The sequence below is a fragment of the Halichoerus grypus genome, chromosome 14 (assembly GCF_964656455.1).
Source record: "Halichoerus grypus chromosome 14, mHalGry1.hap1.1, whole genome shotgun sequence".
Taxonomy (NCBI): Eukaryota; Metazoa; Chordata; class Mammalia; order Carnivora; family Phocidae; genus Halichoerus; species Halichoerus grypus.
In genome coordinates, this window is record NC_135725.1 from 62604397 (window position 1) to 62622721 (window position 18325).

Consider the following 18325-nt stretch of genomic DNA (forward strand, 5'->3'; position numbering starts at 1 on the left):
ATTGTTGTGAAGAACTCAGGAGCTGTGTTGGGGCGCCTGGGTGACTCAGTTGGTTAAGTGTCTGGCTCTTGATTTCGGCTCAGGTCATCATCTCAGGGTTCTGGGATCCAGCCCCGTGTAGACCTCCATGCTCAGCATGGAGTCTGCTTGAGATTCTCTCTCTCTCCCTCCCTCTCTCTCTCAGTCTGTTCCTCCTGCACATGCGTGCTCTCTCTCTCAAATAAAATCTTAAAAAAAACCAAAAACAACTCAGGGGCTGTGAATGAGTATCACCTTATGCAACTTCACTAGCCCAGGCCACTCTTGGACCATCTGAATCAAACTCTCTTGGAGTGAGGCATGGGCAGTAGTATTTTTGAAAAGCTCCCCAGTGATTCCGCTGGGTAGCCAGAGCTGAGAACCACCGCCATGCGGGTAAAGCACTTGCACCCAGGACACAGTGGGGGCTCAATACACGTGAGCTATTGTTACGCAGAAATGCACTTGTATGTTCCTGAAACTGACCTTTATGGGGCACCTACCTGTGCCAGGCTCTGTGCCAAGTATCACCTGTACAGGTCAGCTGTTCATATTCATTGATCAACCGTTTCTAGCATTGCTTCTAAGAAAATGAGTCAGTTGGGTTCAATGCTTTGTGAAGACATGACCCAAATCTGACATTCTGAGAAGGTTTTACTGACGAGGGGGGAAATTCAGAAAAGGTACCCACATGAGAGAAACAGAAACCCTGTGTGTAGGATGTAGGCAAAGGTCTCCAAACCCTTAAAGAGGTAGCTGGAGAAGAAAGAGTGGGCTGCAGACTCTCTGTGGGCCCCTCGGCCAGCAGCTTCCCTTGCAGCGCTCCCTCGTGAACATCAGTGACATGGAAGACTTCTGATGGTGGGGTTTTGGGTTAGTTGGTTGGTTTTTAGCTGCAGAACCCTTTCTTCAAATGAGGCTGTGATTGGAACAAATCACATGAATATATGAAACAAATGAAGTCTGAGTTGCTTTGGTGCAAGTGTGCGTGTGACGGTGGGTGAGTGTGTGCGAATATGTGTTAATGTGTGAGAGAGTATCCACGAATGAATGTGTGTGTGAGTGTATGAGCAGACGAGTGTGCGTGTGACTCCGTGAGTGTGTATAGGGGATGAGTGTGAGTGAAGGTGTCAGAGTGGGTGTATGTGTACGTGTGTGAACGTGTGTGTATGAATAGATGCGTCCGTGTGTGTGAGTGTGCTTGTGTGTGCGCGTGAGCATCCGTGTGGCTGTGTGTGTGTGTGTTAGGGGCCCGACAGGCAGGCTTTCTCCTACTTCATCTGCTCCTCCAGCTGGCAGCCCCCTCCGTACACTCCCTCCCCTGAGCCCCACCCCTGGCCCTGGGGAATGCAGTTTGAAACCCTCTGGTCCAGATGTCTGCACTGACCCTGCCTGGCCTCTGACTCTTGGTTCCTTGTCTCCATCTGGTGCCAAGCCTGGCAGTTTTCAGGAGCTGCGGGTTGCAGGCTGCCCACTCCTAGCAGGCTGCTGCATGCTCCCATCCGGTGCCCCTCAGGTGCCCACGACAGGCCCTGTCCCCTCCACGCTCGTTTTCCGTGAGTTTTCCTCACGGCACCCTGAGCCGAGTCCTCCAGAGCTGCCTGCCAGGAGTGATGGCTCATTGCAGCTGATGTCATCCTCGGGATTCAAGGCCCTCATCACACTCAAAGAGTCTTTGTTCCCCAAATGGAAAAGGAAGGTCCATACGTCGAGAAGAGTTGACTAGAAAACTCCTCCCAGATGCTCCCGCCTGCCCACACCTGCCGGCCTTCACGCAGCACCTGGTACACGTGGTCCCTGTGGTGGCTGTGTACCCAGGTTTCTGGAACAAGTTTGGCAAAGACCCTCACTGCAGCAAGACAGCAGGACCCACTGCGTGCTTCCTGAGGCTTGCATGTGGCTCTTGCGCCGGAGCTGATTTCTGCCTAGTCCAAGGGGTTAGAGAGAGAGAGAGTGTGTGTGTGTGTGCGTGCACGTGCGTGTGTGCATGTGTGCACGCGCGCGTAGGAGGAGGTAGGGAGCAGACCTGGGTCACAGAATGAAGGAGTCATCATATATTCTCTCCAGACTAAACTCCTCAGTTCCTTAGGTGCTGGGCCGACTTATCCAATTATATTATTAATTCTTTAATGGCTAACAGTTGGAGGCTGGCTGGCGAGAGCGTGGGAGTACTGCGGCCAGAGTTGGCCCGGTCGAGTTGGCTAACACCCACAGTGGGTCCTGAGTTTTCAGACGTGTCAGCCCTCTGCCAGGCACGGGCCTCATTGTGTTGTCCATTCTCATGATGACTCTGTGAGCCAGCTTCTGTTGCTGCCCCTCCGTACAGCTCAGAGGAGTGAAGTCGGTTCCCAAGGCCATACACGGGTTTGCCTGATAGCCAAGGTCTGCCTGATAGCCAAGCCTGGGGTTGGGGAGAGGGGTAACCCTTACCTGTGGCTGCCCCCTGGGAGAGGGCATCAGACTTACCCAGGCTAGACCCTGGAAGACACTGGGGTCCCCAGGGCCAGGCAGGAGGGGCAGACCTCTGTCTTTTTAAAAGCTCCCTGGGTGACTCTGCAGTGTGGGTAGGACTGGAACCTTCACACCATGCTGTACCACCCATTCTGATTTGAATCCTGACTTTAATTGGTTATTATCCTCATAGCCTTAGAGTGGTGATGAACTTCTCCAAGCCTCAGTTTTCTAACCTGTAAAATGGGGCTAATAATATTACCTACCTCATAGAGAGTCTGTAGGAAGACGAAATGATTCCTGGAAAGCTCGTTGAACCATGCCTGTCACGCAGCAAGCCCACGGTAAATCTTAGCTGCTGACATTCTTCTTTCTTGTCTTCATTCACAGATTATCCTTGCCAGGCTCTGCCGGCACTGGGGACTGAGAGGGGTCCCCGTGGTCTAGGCCCAGAAGCTCATGTGTCGTCATATCAGAGAGGGAAGGGGACATACCACGAGAATGCAGAGAGATGAGGCTGTTTGGGTGGAGGGGTGGGTGGGGACTGTGGGGACGCAGAGGTGTGCTGCACCTGGAGGAGTCCCAGGGGCAGCCCGGGAGGCCGTGGCTTGTAATGGGCAGAGCCCAGCGTCGAGTCTTCAGTGCTGGTTCCTGCACTGGGGCTTCCAGTAGGTTGGGGCTTGATTTCCTCCTCTTTGAAAGGAGGGAATGATCATGCCTTGCCTCCCCTCTGGTGGGGGGTGCTCAGGCAAGGGGTTGCTCTGGAAGCCAGAGAGGGTGCTGGGTGGGGGACGACTTCTCCTTCCTGCCGGGTGGGTGGTGTAGGCAGGCCACAGGCCCACACCTGGTCCATCTCCACCCACATCCAGGCACCTTCAAAGCCATCCTTCTCTCGGTTTAGGCCAAAGGCCTGAGAGAGCAAGAGAGCAAGAGAAAGAGAGGGAGGAGAGCTCACACAGTAACTTCATTGAGCATGAAAATTCCTATGCTATATATGAAAACCGGAAAAGGGAAGGAGGCGTTCTAAGTTTACATGTAGAAAAATGCTCTTCTGTAATTCAGAAAAATGAGGTCTTTGATTGTTGCCAAGCCCAGGTCTCCTTTCTAAGTTGATCCAGGATTTTTTTTCCCCCCTGGCAGGAAAATGGTTCTTTTTCTAAGGAATGCATTGGGTGGCAGGTTTCGCTAAGAACCTCTTGCATCTTTGCTGGGTGCAGATGGATCCCATGCAGCCTGAATTCTGTTGTGTTCCTTTTCCTCAGGAAGGGAGTCAGGTAGAGCCAGGAGCCTTTGCGGGCTCCAGCCTGGGTGGGGCGATCCTTCCTCGCAGGCAGAGTTGTGACATTTTCCTGGGCACAGCACTCCATGCCTCTGGCCAGGCTGTGCTGCCCAAAGACGAGGAAGTCTGTTGGGAAGGGCTGGGTTTGTCCTGCTCCCTGTTGGAGTCATTCCTTCCAGGCCTGAAGGCTGTGGACTGGAGGAACAGACGGTGAAGAGTGGTTAGAGAAACTGGAAAATAGATGGGAGACGAGAAGGATGCAGGATTGGAGACTCGCAGACCTGGCAGGGGCCTCTGGAAACCATCATCCTGAGGCTCAGAGAAGAGAAGGCCTTGCTCAAGATCATACATTGAGCTAGTAACAGTCTGCCTCCCAGGCCGGCCCTCTCCCCCACTCCATGCTTCTGAGAGGCCATGATGCAGAAGTCAAGGCCGACTTGTGTGTGGTCCCAGAGTGCAGAGAAGGGCCCAGCCTGGTGGGTGCGAGTTAAGGGAGACTGCCTTGGTCCATCAGGAGAAAGAGGTCTGAAGCCTAAAGACTGTCCAGCAGTGGTCAGGATTGTCACGAGAGGGATGAGCTCCCCAACAGTGGACATGTGCACACAGGCCCTTGCACGTGGCCTTTTGGTGGGTATGTGGTGGAGGAAACCCCTTCTCCAGATGGTGAGCTGTACTCTTCCCTCGTAGAGCCTGTGGCTTGCTGCGCTCCCAGCTTCCTGTCTCTGTGGGGAAGGGGGAGGAAGGGAAGCCACGGGCGAGGAGGTCTGATTGATAACCTAGAGTCTTTGGGGGCCAGTCCCTGTAGCAGTATCCAAAGGGAAGGGAAAGAACAGTCCTGAGAAGATGCAAGAATGTCTCCCTCCCAGGCAGGATGGCCTGAGAAGGAGCAAGAGGAGGGACCCTTGGTTCTCTGAGGCTCCCCAGTTTATGCTGCTGGAGCAAAAGAGGTATTGGGGAACTCCTTTCTCCCCAGAGCCTGAGTGCAGAGGGGCCCTGCTGGGGCTCCCAGGGTAGTCACCCCTACTTTACCTGCACTCCCTTAGCCTACTGGCTCCAGCCCCAGGCCACAACAACACGGGGTCCTCTGGACCCCCTGAGCCCTGTCTCCAGTGAAATACACCAACCAGCTTGAAGGAATCCTGTGTCCCCATTTAAGCTGATGAAAGTGTCCTGTGGGTCCTCACAGTCACAGGTGGGCATGAGAGATGTGGGGGGCACCTTTTGCTTTCCCAGGCAGCCAGCACAGGGAAAAGTGAGAAGGATAGGAGGTAGGCATCTAAGTTCTAGGCCTGGCTTGGCCACATCAACCTGCATGACCTCAGGCCTGCTCTCTTGGGACCCTCCCAGACCTCTGACTCTGGTTCTGTTGTTGCGATCCCTGTGCTCCCAGTTTCCCCAGGCACAGGCATTGTCCCTCCTAACTGCAGCCTGGGAAGCCTTCCTTGGGTTTCACGGAGGCGCAGTTCTCCCTGTGGCCACCGGGGGCCGCTGCCATGCACCATCCTGGGGTGTCCTCAGCCTCCCTCCCTGTCTGGCTTCTCTGCAGCCCTAGTTGACCTAGAGCCAGAGGAACGCTCCTTAGCTCCTTCCGGCCTTAAATGCTAACAAGCGCGAGCGCTGGGCACAGGTCCCAGATGATCATCTGTGAGATGGAGCTTTGCGAAGCCAAATACAGTTCCCTAGGGAGGCAAGGCTCCAAAGCCCAGACTAGCCCTAGGCACTGCCTCAGCACCCCACAGATGGAAGGGCTGAACCAGCCCATTACATAGAAGGAGAAACCGAGGCTTGCCTGGGGAAGAGAGATGCCAGATGTCCCAGAGTCTGTGGTTGCGAAGAGGAGAGGGAAGGATTCCTGTGCTTCACCTCCTCTGGCCAGGTTGCAGTCATCTGTGTGGAAGGAAAACCTGAACCCTGTCCTGTTTGTTTCTTCATCGCTAGAATCTGCCCTGGTTTCCATGGAAACTGGCTTTGGACCCCTGGGAGGAAAGTTGCACCCTGCAGTGACTGACTGTTCAGATTTTCCTCTGCCTGGTCCATCTCTAAAGCCGTCTGATGCCTCCACCCCATGTCCTCGGGAGGGGCTGCCCAGAGCTCTGCTTAGGAGCCTGAGCCAAAGACTTGAGGCACAGGGGCCTCTGTCTGTCCCCCTTTCATCAGGCCATGGCACCGAGTGCCTGCTCTGTGGCCAGCCCTGATTTGAGTATTTAGAGGGATTGATGCTGTGGTTCTGTGTATAGGGTGGAAGGAGGGCCCTGGTGTCTTTGAGTGCAGCTGAGCAAGGGCAGGAAGTGGGTGGGGCTCTTCTTAGATGATTCAGCTCTGAGAAGACAGGAATCGAAGGAACAGCTTGAGCAGAGACAGAGATGGCGGTGGGGGACGAATGAAGAGATGAAGCAGAGGGTGTCTACTCTGGAATTTTGATTTGATCCTGTGGGCACTAGGGAGCCATGGAAGGCTTTGGAGCTTGTAAGTAGCATGAATGGATAACTGCTAACCAAGACACCTAGATCATGAGCTTCTTGAGCACCTGCATTCTAGATTCAGCATCATATCCCCAGTGGTGCACAGGCAGAATGTGGGGGCTTTATAAATGTTATCAATTCATGGATTGGAAAAATGGGTCGAGAAATCCCCACTGGAGATGAAGCTATTGTTATGCATTAATGAAGTGAGAGATGAAGACTGAAGTCAGAGTCAGCCCCAGGAGGTATTTGGAAGGCAGTGAAGACACCTAGAGTATGTCTATATGGCTATGGCTCTGAGAGTCCATCTCATCTAACACCTTGATATGCACATGGGAAAACTGAGGTCAGGGATGGAGAACAGCTTGCCCAAGGGCACAGATGGAGTCTGGCAGAGCTGGGACTCAACTGGAGAGTTGTATCCCTCCCTGGGCATCTCTCATGGCCCCATGTCTGTGTTCATGCCTGGAGGGCTCCCTGGGCCTGTGGACCTAACATCGTGGGAATGGGAGGGAGCTTGGATCTCCAGGTGATGGACGAGCATGCAGTGAGATCCTTGTTAGATGTGGAGTCTGAGCCTGATCTCGCTCACCTTCACCAGGGCCTCAGATTCTGAGCCTGGCACTTCCTGTGTGCTAAGCATTTTAGATGTATTATTTCACTCAAGTTACACAGCTGTCCTATGAGAATAGGTATTAATTTCTGTGGGGAAGCGTGGGCCCTCCCACGAAGGGCCCCAAGGTTCCTGAGGCCAGAGAGTTCCAGAGTTCCAGGATCAGACCCTGTCAGACTGCCCTCTCCGATCTTGCCCCCCCGCCCCCCGATGGTGGGATGTGTTCCCACCAGCTGTGATCCCCACCCTCCCACTTCCCACCCAGCACAGAGCCATCCCAGGACAAGCCTATGAACCAAGTTGCTGGGCCTGTTTGTCTTGGCTCCCTGGCTTCTCTCCCCTCCCTGGTGGCCGCCTGAGCAGGTGGCCCTCCTGCAAAAGCCAAGGGGAAATGAGCCAGCAGGCCCGGGTGCAACCCTGAGTGTGGGTCACTCCAGGCCAGGGGTTGCTCCCCACCACACCGTGCCACGGGACAGTACGTTTGGAGGGAGGCAGGGGTTGCTGAGAGCAGAGCTGGGTTGACTTGGGCTTCCTGCAGATTGTAGCTTGGCTCCCTCTGTGGCCAACCCAGTGGAAACAAGGCCTGTGGCCAGGCTCCTGCACCCTTGTCTTCCCTCACACAGCTGGGGCCTGGGCAGCAGGAGGGCAGGGGGCAGTTAGGGAGTGTGCTCTTTGCAGGCTTGGCTTTTTGCTAAGCTTATACCTTTCAGTCAAATAGAATGCCAGTCACTACCATTGGCTGAGCATTGGCACTTCCCACCCTTCGTTTCATTTGCTCCCCACATGTGAGGTGGGCTGAATGTCCCCACATCCCCGCTAAGTCATCCACCCAAAGGCTGCCCACGTGGTAAATGGCAAAGTCTGGATCCGAACCCAGTTCTGCCCAATGCCAAGAATTCTCCTCTGCAGGTGGCTTCCTCTGCCCACTCTCCAGATGGCCAACCCACCACCCGTGCCCGGAGGGGCTGGGACAGCAGGGCCGAATCACACCTCCCCTCTGTTCATCCTTGCCCTCTGCTCGTCTGCCACTTCCCGGCTGTGGCTTATAGTCACAGAACTTCCTGACCACTCATTTTCCTAGCTATAAAACAAGGAGTTTGGATAGACTTGTGATTTTTTTTTTTTAAAGCAGGATTCTCTGGGGACGACAGGATTCCCAGCATTGCCACGTGGGAGCCGGGGCTATACCGGCCATAACAGCGCTGTGCTGGTTTAAGCAGGTTTCCTGGCCTCTCTGCCTCTGCCCCCAGGTCCTCTGAACCCTCACCTGTCCCTGAAACCATGGGGACACCACTTGGAAATAAGCCGCTGGCTGGATGAGAGCTCGGTCCATTTACTCTCCTTCGAAGGGCACACTCTCCAAAGCTGGCGGGGCTCACCAGAAAGGGGTTTCCTTTCTTCTTGGGAGGGGGGAGATTGGACCAGGAGGAAGAGCTTCACTTGGAATCAGGGAAGAAGAAAGCAGAGCTGTCAGCAGGGGGCTGTTGGTTTGGTTGTGTTTTTATCTTTAAACCTGGAGGGGAGAAAAGAAATCTCAGTGGGGTGTTTGCTTTTATTTCTGTTTCTTTCCTTTTCACTCTTTCTCTCCCCTTTCTTTCTATACAGAGACAGGCCATATCTGAGTGAGGACAAACAAGGAGAGCAGGGTTTATAATTTCTAAAAGGGGATGGAAGGAGTTAATGTCTTTAAAATATGTAAATGTCTATTTCACACCATGTATATGGTATAAAATTTCGAAAAGTACAAAAGAGTGTCTAGAGAAAAGAAAGTCTCATGTTCCCCACCCACTGGCTTCTTTCCCTGGAGACAATCTCTAGTCCCAGTTTCTTGTGTATCTTTCTAGAGATAATCTAATATATATTTTAATATATATATATTTATATATGAAATATGTATTAATCTATGTATTTCTAACTGATATTGATTCTGTTCTGCACGCTTTTTTTGGGTCTGTTTTTACTTAATACATCTTATTGTTTCCTATTAGTACCTAAGGAATCACTCTTTTTAAAGGCTTCAGGGTATATCAAAACTGATCATTTATTTAACCATTCCCAAAGATGGACAGTTAGATACATTTTCAACAATGCTGCAATGAAAATTCTTGGACATGCTTTGTATTTCACATATGTAACTTTATCTGTTAAAGAATCCATAGAAGTAGAATTCCTGGATCAAAGAGCCCATGTATACTTGTAATTTGATAACTATTGTCAAAGAGCCTCCCACAGACATTATACCAGGGTGTGGTCCCACCAGCAACGCATGAGACAGCGTACTGTCCGACATTCTGATGTGTGCCAATCTGAGAGGGGAAAATGGTATCTCTTCACAGCCTTAACTTGTATCTCTCTCCTGAGTGAGGTGGAGTATCTTTTCACATGTTTAAGAGCCATTTTAATTTTTTTTTTTTTTTTTTACGGTTTTTCCCTGTTCTTCTCCCATTTTTCCATGGGGCTGTTGTTCACCTGTTTTGTATGTAAGGTACCTAGTTTGTTGTCTGTGATGTATGTAGCAAATATTTTTGTCCAGTTTGGGATTTTATTTGACACCAGTTTGGGAATTTTTGTTGCTATGCAGAACTTGAAGAATTTCGGCGCAGTTAAATTTAACCAGATTTATCAACCTTTTCATGTATGCCTTCTGGGGTTTCTCATACTTAAAATTAATTCCTGTTTTAATGCAAGCTGCAAACTGGAGAGGAAAAGCATTGGATGGAGAATCAGCTCTGATTCTCTGGGTGGGGTGAGATGGGGTGGGCGACAGAGGGGAGGGAGCGCACTCACGGTGGAGAAGGGAGCACACTCACCTGCCCCAGCAGGGGGCTCTCCAGAACCTGCGTCAGGGCTTGCTGGGGAGCAGGGAGTGCAGCTGGGTCCGGACCACAAGGGCTTCTCAAGCCAGGAGGCAGCAGCCGCCCCCCACCCCCCATGCTGACTGCAGACCCGGGGCCCTGGGCTGGGCGGCCATAGGCTACTCAGCAGAGCGCCAACATGATCAGATTTACGCTTTTGTTGAGGATGGGTAATTGTTTTCGTTAAAATGTTGTGAAATACTTTCCATGACATGTTTTATAAACAATACTACGATGAATATTTGCAAATATTGCTTAGTTTCAGAAGTAAACATTATCGCTATAGTTGAAAAGCCCCACAGACTGCTCCCATGGCTCATCTCCCTGCCTCCCCTGAAGGTTGGTGGGAATATGCTGCAGGTGGGCACAGCGGCATCTGAAATGTTCTTACCACCAAAAGAGAAATGATAGTTATGTGATGTTGATGGAGGTGTTAGCTAAAGCTGTGGTGGTAATCATATTGCAATATAGCAGTAGATCAGATCAACACATTGTATATCTTAAACTTATACAATGTTATATATCACTTATATCCCAATTAAAAAAAAGTCAGCACGGGTGCTTCGGAGGACACTGTAGCAGCGTTCAGTGAATTTGCAGGTGTATAGCCCCACAGCGTCCAATCATTGCCCCCACCCCCCAGGTAAGCACCAGGAGATGTGTGTAAGAAGTCCACAGCGGTAGTGTTTTAATAGTCAGGAAAACCTCCCTTCCCACCAACAGCAAAGTGAGCCACTCTGTATGGCTTATTGATGCCATAGAGTACTGTTGTGAAAGTATAATGGCATGACGCATGCCAGAGTCACATGCGTCAACAAAGGTCAACCTTCAAAATACAATGTCGAGGGCGCCTGGGTGGCTCAGTTGGTTAAGCGACTGCCTTCGGCTCAGGTCATGATCCTGGAGTCCCGGGATCGAGTCCCGCATCGGGCTCCCTGCTCGGCAGGGAGTCTGCTTCTCCCTCTGACCCTAACCCCTCTCATGTGCTCTCTCTCATTCTCTCTCTCTCAAATAAATAAATAAAATCTTAAAACAAAACAAAACAAAACAAAACAAAATACAATGTCGAGTGGGGAAAAAAGAATGTCGGAGGAGTCCACGCGGCATACCAACACTGACACGAGGTGTAGAGACATGCACGGGAGTATGCACACCGCTTGCCTCAGAGAGGCTGCCCTTGGGGCGTGGCCAGGGGAACGGGACTGGAGAGTGGCCCAGAGCTGAATCGGTACTTTCTCCAGCAGAGGGGTGGACACATGCGTGTTCTTCATCATGTTCTTCAGAAATTATTTTAACAATATATTCTATTTAACCCAGTATTTCCCCAAATTATCATTTCCTCATGTAACCAATAGACACATGGTTAATGAGGTATCTTACATGCCTTTGTCCAAATGAAGTCTTTGAAATCCAGTTCATATGGTACACTTGTGGCCCAGCTCAGTTGGGACGACCCATGTTTCAAGTGCTCAACGGCCACGCGTGGCTAATGGCTACCATGCTGGACAGTGTGGGGCGAACACATCTCTGGTAGACATTGTATCAGGGGCCCTCTGAGATTCCTTTCAGAACCTGAACGTCGAAGATGATGATGATGATTTCCACCATGATTGAGCAAGTGCCGCACCTCAGACTCTTTCATTTAATCCTCTCATTTACTCCTTTTTAAAATCATGGGTCAAGATATAAATACATAAAATCGACCATTTTAACATTTAATATGTGTTTCCTATTATCATTTATGCTTTTTCGTAGTTCCTAAATATTCCGTACTAATTTTGTGACACACACATACGCACACACAGGCTAGCTGCTGATGTTGTGCAGTCTTCTCTGTGGGTGCCAGGGGAGGGGCACTGGAGTCAGGGCATCTCTCTCTCTCTCTCTCTCTCTCTCCCTCCCATCCTCCAGGGAAGTTTGAGTTCCTGGGCCACCCAGAATTCAGTTGCACCCTCGTGCTGCTAAAAAGTCATTAGCATGGCAGGCTGACTAGGTTGAGCTCCCCTCAGAACCCCTGGGAGGGAGCCCCCATCTTAAGAGACTGAGGCAGTGAACCAACCTGAGGTCAGACCAGTCATGGCTTGAAAACATCTGCCATTTACCGTGTCACCTCAGGGAGTCACTCCATCTTCCCGAGCCTTGGTTCTTCATCTGTAGGATGGGAGAATGGCAGTTAATCCCGGGCTGCAGTGAGGATGAAGTAAAATCACGTATGAAAAACCCGGTCATTTTTATTCTATGTGGGGAGCTCAGGGGACACAGAGGCAGGGTGTCCAGGCCCCCATCTTGGCCTCCCTCTCCTTGTCAGCACAGTGTGGTCGAAAACCCCTGTCCATCAACCTTTTGGGCTTGTTGAGTGGATGTAATCAAAGGAAAGAGTAGTGAACGGTTATTGCATTACCACCGTATTTACCAGGGTTACATGGATGGTCTCCTTTAATCATTTTCGTGGGGCCCATAGCACAGAGGGAGACACAGCCTTGGAGCAGTGAAATGACTCACTGGCTAATTAATTGTCCAGTCAGACAGGGATAAGTTGGTAAACTAAAAGGCAGCCTCGATTTGTCAGATGGGGCTTTACCTGCAGTGCCCTTGAATGGCTTGCGATTTCTCTGGACACAAACCCAAGTCCCCTGTGGTCACTCAGACTCTCAGGGTCATCTGGCCTTTGGCCATAGTCCAGGTAGTCACCAGATGTCTGCTGTGCTCCTTGGTCTCTGGGGAAGGACCCTGCTCAATTCTGACCCTCACTCACTCCAGCCCTCCTCGTTGGACTGAATCCTCAGGATCTGGCTTCACTTCTGAGGCCAAGGTGTCTTGAGGGTCCATTGTCCTGCCTGCAGGGGTCCTGTCCACCTGTCCCCAACACCTGCCTTCCTGTCTCACTGCTGGCATCCTGGGCATCTCCTCAGGAATGGGTGCCCATCACTGCAAGCCAGCCCAAAGCCTGCTCCCAGGGTACCAGGGTTGGGCGGATCGAGGCTCCTGAGCCTGAGGGCCTTTCCAGGCCAGCACAATGGAGCCCTAGGATTTCAGCCAGATAAGAGCTCAGACTCTGGGGTCAGATGCTCTGGCTTTGAACCAGGGCAAATTACTTAACTTCTCCCTGAAGTAAAATGAGGCTAAGGGTACAGAGTTGTGAGGATTAGATGAGCTAATGTATGTGAAGAGTTTAGAGCAGGGCCCCACACAGAAGAACTCAGGGAATGTCCATGATGATGATGATGTGAATTTCAACTGCCCTGAGGTCTGGGAACACTTCACCTTGTCCCAGTTTTTCCCCATACCCTGAGGCACTTCAACAGTAGACCTCATTCAAAACAAACAAAACAAACCTACCCAGTTTTATAGAAAGAAATGAGGAACAATCTGTAAGTTGATGGGAGAACCTTATATAGTCTGCGAATATTCTAGGACATACTTAAAAATGTTTCCAAACTGCAGGTCAGGACTTTTTAGTGGGTAATGAAATCAATTTAGTAGGTCGTTGCCAGCATGCTTTTAAAGATTCTATGCATTTATTTGAGGGGAGTGGACAGAGGCAGAGGGAGAGGGAGAGAATCCTAAGCAGACTCCCCGCTGAGCATGGAGCCCAACGCAGGGCTCACTCTCATGATGCTGAGATCATGATCTGAGCCAAAACCAAGAGTCTGACGCTTAACTGACTGAGCCACCCAGGCACCCCCTCCAGTATGCTTTTAATAAAATAAAAGAGGAAAAGAGGGGGCGCCTGGGTGGCTCAGTCGTCAAGTGTCTGCCTTCGGCTTGGGTCATGATCCCAGGGTTCTGGGATCGAGCCCCGCATCGGGCTCTCTGCTTGGCAGAGGGCCTGCTTCTCCCTTCCCACTCCCCCTGTTTGTGTTCCCTCTCTGTGTCTCTCTCTGTCAAATAAATAAATAAAATCTTTAAAAAATTAAAAAAAAATTAAAAAATTTAAAAAAAAAAAGAGGAAAAGAATCCCCAAAAGGAAAATATCAGAGTGCCTGGTGAGTATTGAAAGCAAATAATGTTTTATGAAACATTGTTTTGATGTTACAGATACGTGTTTATTGAAACGGGCCTATTGGGTTGCAATATAAATTCATTTCTTATTGTGGGTCATTGTCAAAAAAGTTTGAGAACTAGTAATTAAGGAACTACGGTGGGGTTTCTGAGGAATCCCATTTCACTTGGGAATTTTTCTTTCTTCCCCATTTCCAAGCACAGTAGAATATATGTGTGAGCCATGGCCTCTGTCTCCCTCCCTGCAGAGTTGGCTTCCCAGGGCCACCTGGACCTCACGGAGCTCATCGGTGTCCCGCTGCCCTCATCTGTGTCCTTTGTCACGGGCTATGGTGGCTTCCCAGCCTACAGCTTCGGGCCTGGTGCCAACGTCGGCCGCCCGGCCAGGACCCTCATCCCACCCACCTTCTTCAGGGACTTTGCCATCAGCGTCACGGTGAAGCCCAGCAGTGACAGAGGCGGCGTGCTCTTTGCTGTCACCGATGCCTTCCAGAAGATCATCTACCTGGGCCTGCAGCTCTCGGGCGTGGAGGATGGCCACCAGCGGGTCATCCTCTACTACACGGAGCCAGGCTCCCACGTGTCTCATGAGGCTGCTGCCTTCCTGGTGCCCGTGATGACCCACAGGTGGATCCGCTTTGTGGTGGTCGTCCAGGGCGAGGAGGTGATCCTCCTCGTGGACTGCGAGGAGCACAGCCACGTCCCCTTCCAGCGGTCCTCCCGGCCCTTGGCTTTCGAGCCCAGTGCAGGAATCTTTGTGGGCAATGCAGGAGCAACGGGGCTGGAGAGATTCACCGTGAGTCCAAGCCCTGCAGATCAGGGAGGCCCCTGGATGCCGGGCAACCAACCCAAGCAACTATTCTTATCATTTTGTTCTTAGAGCCTCAGAGAGGCGTGTGTGTGCGGCGGGAAGAGCCCTACTCCTGGGGCCCAAAACCTAGATTCCAGTTCTGTTTTCAGTTTAGCCTGATGACGTTAGAGCGTGGATTCTCTGATCCTCTCTGGGTCTTCTTATCTGTACGCGATGATAAGCAAACCTATGCCGTGGAGTGGTAGAGTCAAGTGGGATGGCCTGAGTGAAAGCTCTTTGTGCATTTTAAGACATTATAAAAGGAGGAAGGTTTATTATTTCTTCAGCAATTTTTTTACCTTTGGAGAGGAGTGCCAGGTGCATTTAAGTAATTTCTGCAAAGGTGGAGGCGGCTAGAAGGCCAGAGGGAGAGGTAGCTTCTCTCTCTCTCCTTTTGGACAACGTGCCCTGAAAAAATAGAAGAAAATTAACTCTCCCGTCAAAACAGGCTTTTAGGAATAAGCCATTCTAAGAAAATCCCTAAGTTACTGTAGTTACGCATCTAGTCAGCACACATACTTAACTGATACCTTAGCTAACTGATACAAGATGGTACCGGGGGAAGAGTTTGGGTTTACTTGTAGTATAGTGGGAGACGATGAGTGAATCTGAAGAAGTTAAAATCCAGTTACAATTTTTCCACACTCACTTTGGGAGCATCATGGAGAACGAACTGTCAGGGGTGGATAGAGGAGGCAGGAGTGGAGGCAGGGAGGCTGGCTGGCCACTCCTCTTCACATGAGGCCTGCCAGCCAAGGAGCTTCGAGCTACAGGGGAAAGACACTTTCTGGGAGAGGGGAGACAGGCATCCTAGGGTACCCACTTACAGGCTGGGGACCTGGGACCGGTTAGGAAGCTGCTGTGAGTCTGTGCTTTGAACACAGTACTCCCCAGGGGCTTCTCCAGCTAGTGGAGCTCATATTACATTGGCCCAAGGAGGGCCCTGTAAATGAGAGCAGGCCAAGAGGTGGCTTGTTCCCTTGTCATGGCTCCAGGCAGCACATTTCTCACACCTGTCCTCTCTCTTGGTGGCCTGGTCTCTGTTCCAAGGACAATCATACTTGCCACTTGTGGTCATGCTGTGGGCGAGCAAGTGGTGGCTTCTGACCCTGTGCTCTTCCCCCAGGGCTCCATACAGCAGCTCACCATCCACCCTGACCCCAGGATCCCCGAGGAGATGTGTGAAGCCGAAGAATCCTCGGTGAGCTCCCATCTCCCCTGCCCCCGCCCCCAGCCACCAGTCGGCCCGGGACGGCTGGACGCCCAGGCAATTCCTCTTTCCCAACGTCATGGAGTCTCTAAAATCTCTCAACTTGTCAAGCGCTGCCTCAAGTCCTATTTTGGGCTTTGGGGCTTTATTTATTATTTTTTTTGAGAGCTTCAGCCATCTCTTTTGTGGGGGCGTGGGGGGTCAGGGGTGGGTTGCGTTTCTTCTAAGGTGTTAGGTTCTTCCGTGGCTGTGGCAGTCCGTGGCCTGGTTTCCAGACTTCCTGCCAAGAAAGGGTGTCAGGATTCTGAAATCAAAGTTAAAACTCTAAGGCATGAGTGTAAATTCCTATAAAAACGAACCTAAATTTAGCTTTTATGCTTGGCAAATGAATCTGTTCCTAAGTTGGGGATGGAGTGGCAGTCAGGGAAGAAAGATGGGTCCTTCCATGCCCCCCCTCCCCTTCTGCCTCCCTCCCTCCCCCCAGGATCTACGGATCTACTGAGTCCCTGCTAGGTGACAGTGCTGGGGGATGCTGGAAATAATGAGACACATTGGCAACTGTCTCTGTCCTCAAGCTGCTCACACACACTTACACGCCCAGAGGCAGTGACAGAGCTAGGGGTGACTGGAACCCGGGAGGTCCTCAAACCCAAGCTCTCTGGGTTGGGTGGGGGACATGAAGGTGAAAGAAGAGGAACCAGAATAGGCAAGGGAGGAGCTGATACCTGACCAGTGACAAGCAAGTATCAGCTGGATGAGGGAGAAGAGGCGTTTCAGGCAGATGCCTTAGCTTGATGCAAAAAGTCAGAGGGGAGCACAACGTGCCATATTCCTAGAGCTTCTGTTTCTCTTTGGGGGGGGCGGGTATCAACCCCAAAGCAAAGCATAAGTTGATTTCATTCATTCAGAAAAAAATGCTTCCTGTTTAGTGGGAGAGCCCTTCAGAGGTGGAATTTGGCTCTAAGAATGTTTGCCCTCCCTGAGGCCATGATCCTGGCCTGACGTTCCTATGAAGCTGGGAGGAGGGAAACCTTCTGTGTATTCATACCCTTCTTTCTGCAGTGTTGTTAGGACTGGAAAGGTAGAAGCTGCCCAAGAGTCCAAGAGTAAGGTATTATTTAGAAAATGATGGCCCCCAGGCTCTCTGGCTGACATCAGACGGCTCATTATGAAGATAAGGTAGCAATAGGAAGACATTCTCCAAATGTCATGGTTCTCCAACGTTCATTCGGTTGATAGCCATGCAAATGGGAGTACCTCTGGCAGAGATTGAAGGGACCTGGACACAATGAAAGTGGGTATGTTAGAGAGACTGTATATTGACTGTAGTTTCTCATCTGCGTGAGCCATAAAATATGGAAGGAACAGTGAAAAGAATAGCCACTGTGCTCTCTCTCAGTTCCTCTCTCTGGCTCTGTCCATCTCTTTCTCTCTTACACACGCACACACATACACACACACACACACACACACACACACACACACACACGCAGTTTCTGCAAAGGAGTGACCGTCTGTGACTTCTCCTCTCCCGGCATGATTTGTCTCCACACAGGCTTCAGGAGAAGCCAGCGGACTTCTGGAGGCAGAGGGCGTCGCTGAGATCTTGGAAGCTGTCACCTACACTCAAGCCCCGGTGAGTCCTTCTTCTCAGGCAGAAGCGCCGGACCTTCTCGGCCAGCTTTTAGGAGCCCAGAGTCAATGGAGCGTGCCTGGGCCTGACGTCTCTGTTCTTAGATCTGTGGCTTCAATTGTGGGCTCACCTGGGGAGGTCAGGAAAGTCCTGGCCCAAGGCATTTGGCCACAGCCCCGGTGCCCTGGAATGCCCGTTATCTCTGGGCCACCTTGTGCCGTGGCCGCAAGAGGACTGTCCAAAGGCAAACATTGTGCTGTCCTGCCTCCCGGCTCTGTGAGCTTAGGTAGCGTACTCAGCTTCTCTGAGCCTCAGCTCCTCTTCCCTCTAATCAGAGTCCTGTCTCAAGGACATGTTGGGAGGGTCAGATGAAGCAGTGCAGGGTCAGGGCCTCGTGTCTGGCATGAGGGAAGTGGCCCTGAATGGTGGCTGGTGTCACATTTGCTCCGGGCTCTGGGCTCTGAGAAAGAAGGCAGGGCCCTCTCCTGGGAGATGCAGAGTCTTCCCAGGAGCTCCCTTCTGGCCCCATGAGAAAGGCGGCCATCCTCACAGTGATGGGGGCCTCCTCCCTCCTGGGAATGTACTCTGTGGCCCAGACAAGGAAGTGGTTTTGAAAGCACTGAGTCAGACTGTGGGGATGGCTGGAGCCCATTTTTAATGAAAACAGCCAGCAGTGTCTGAGTCATTGAACACAGAAGCCCAGCAATCTCCTTGACTGGTCTAGTACATTCTATAGACTCATCTCTGATAAAAGAAAGCAAGGGAATAAGGCAGAGGCTATAGATTATAGACCTCTGGTGACAGAGGTTTGGGTGGGGCAGAATAGAACTGTGGTCTGTTAGTGCAGGGGGTGGTGCTTAAAGTTACCCTCTTTCTGTACAGAGGTATATGGAAAACTGCCCTTTGTACAGATGGGCAAACTGAGGCCCAGACGGGGGGGACAAGATTGGCC

The 18325-nt window shown here is 51.3% G+C and overlaps 1 protein-coding gene across 6 annotated transcripts in view; it reads left to right on the forward strand.

Moving 5' to 3' along the window:
* The window catches only part of COL15A1 (collagen type XV alpha 1 chain), a 116109-nt gene that overhangs the window by 22348 nt on the left and 75436 nt on the right, over positions 1–18325 (forward strand). For all 6 annotated transcript variants that reach the window (XM_036074151.2, XM_078061510.1, XM_078061511.1 and 3 more), the window contains exons 3-5: positions 13929–14476; positions 15657–15731; positions 17296–17376. In XM_036074151.2, coding sequence (XP_035930044.2) covers positions 13929–14476; positions 15657–15731; positions 17296–17376 — 704 coding nt within the window. The remainder of the gene's footprint in view (positions 1–13928; positions 14477–15656; positions 15732–17295; positions 17377–18325) is intronic.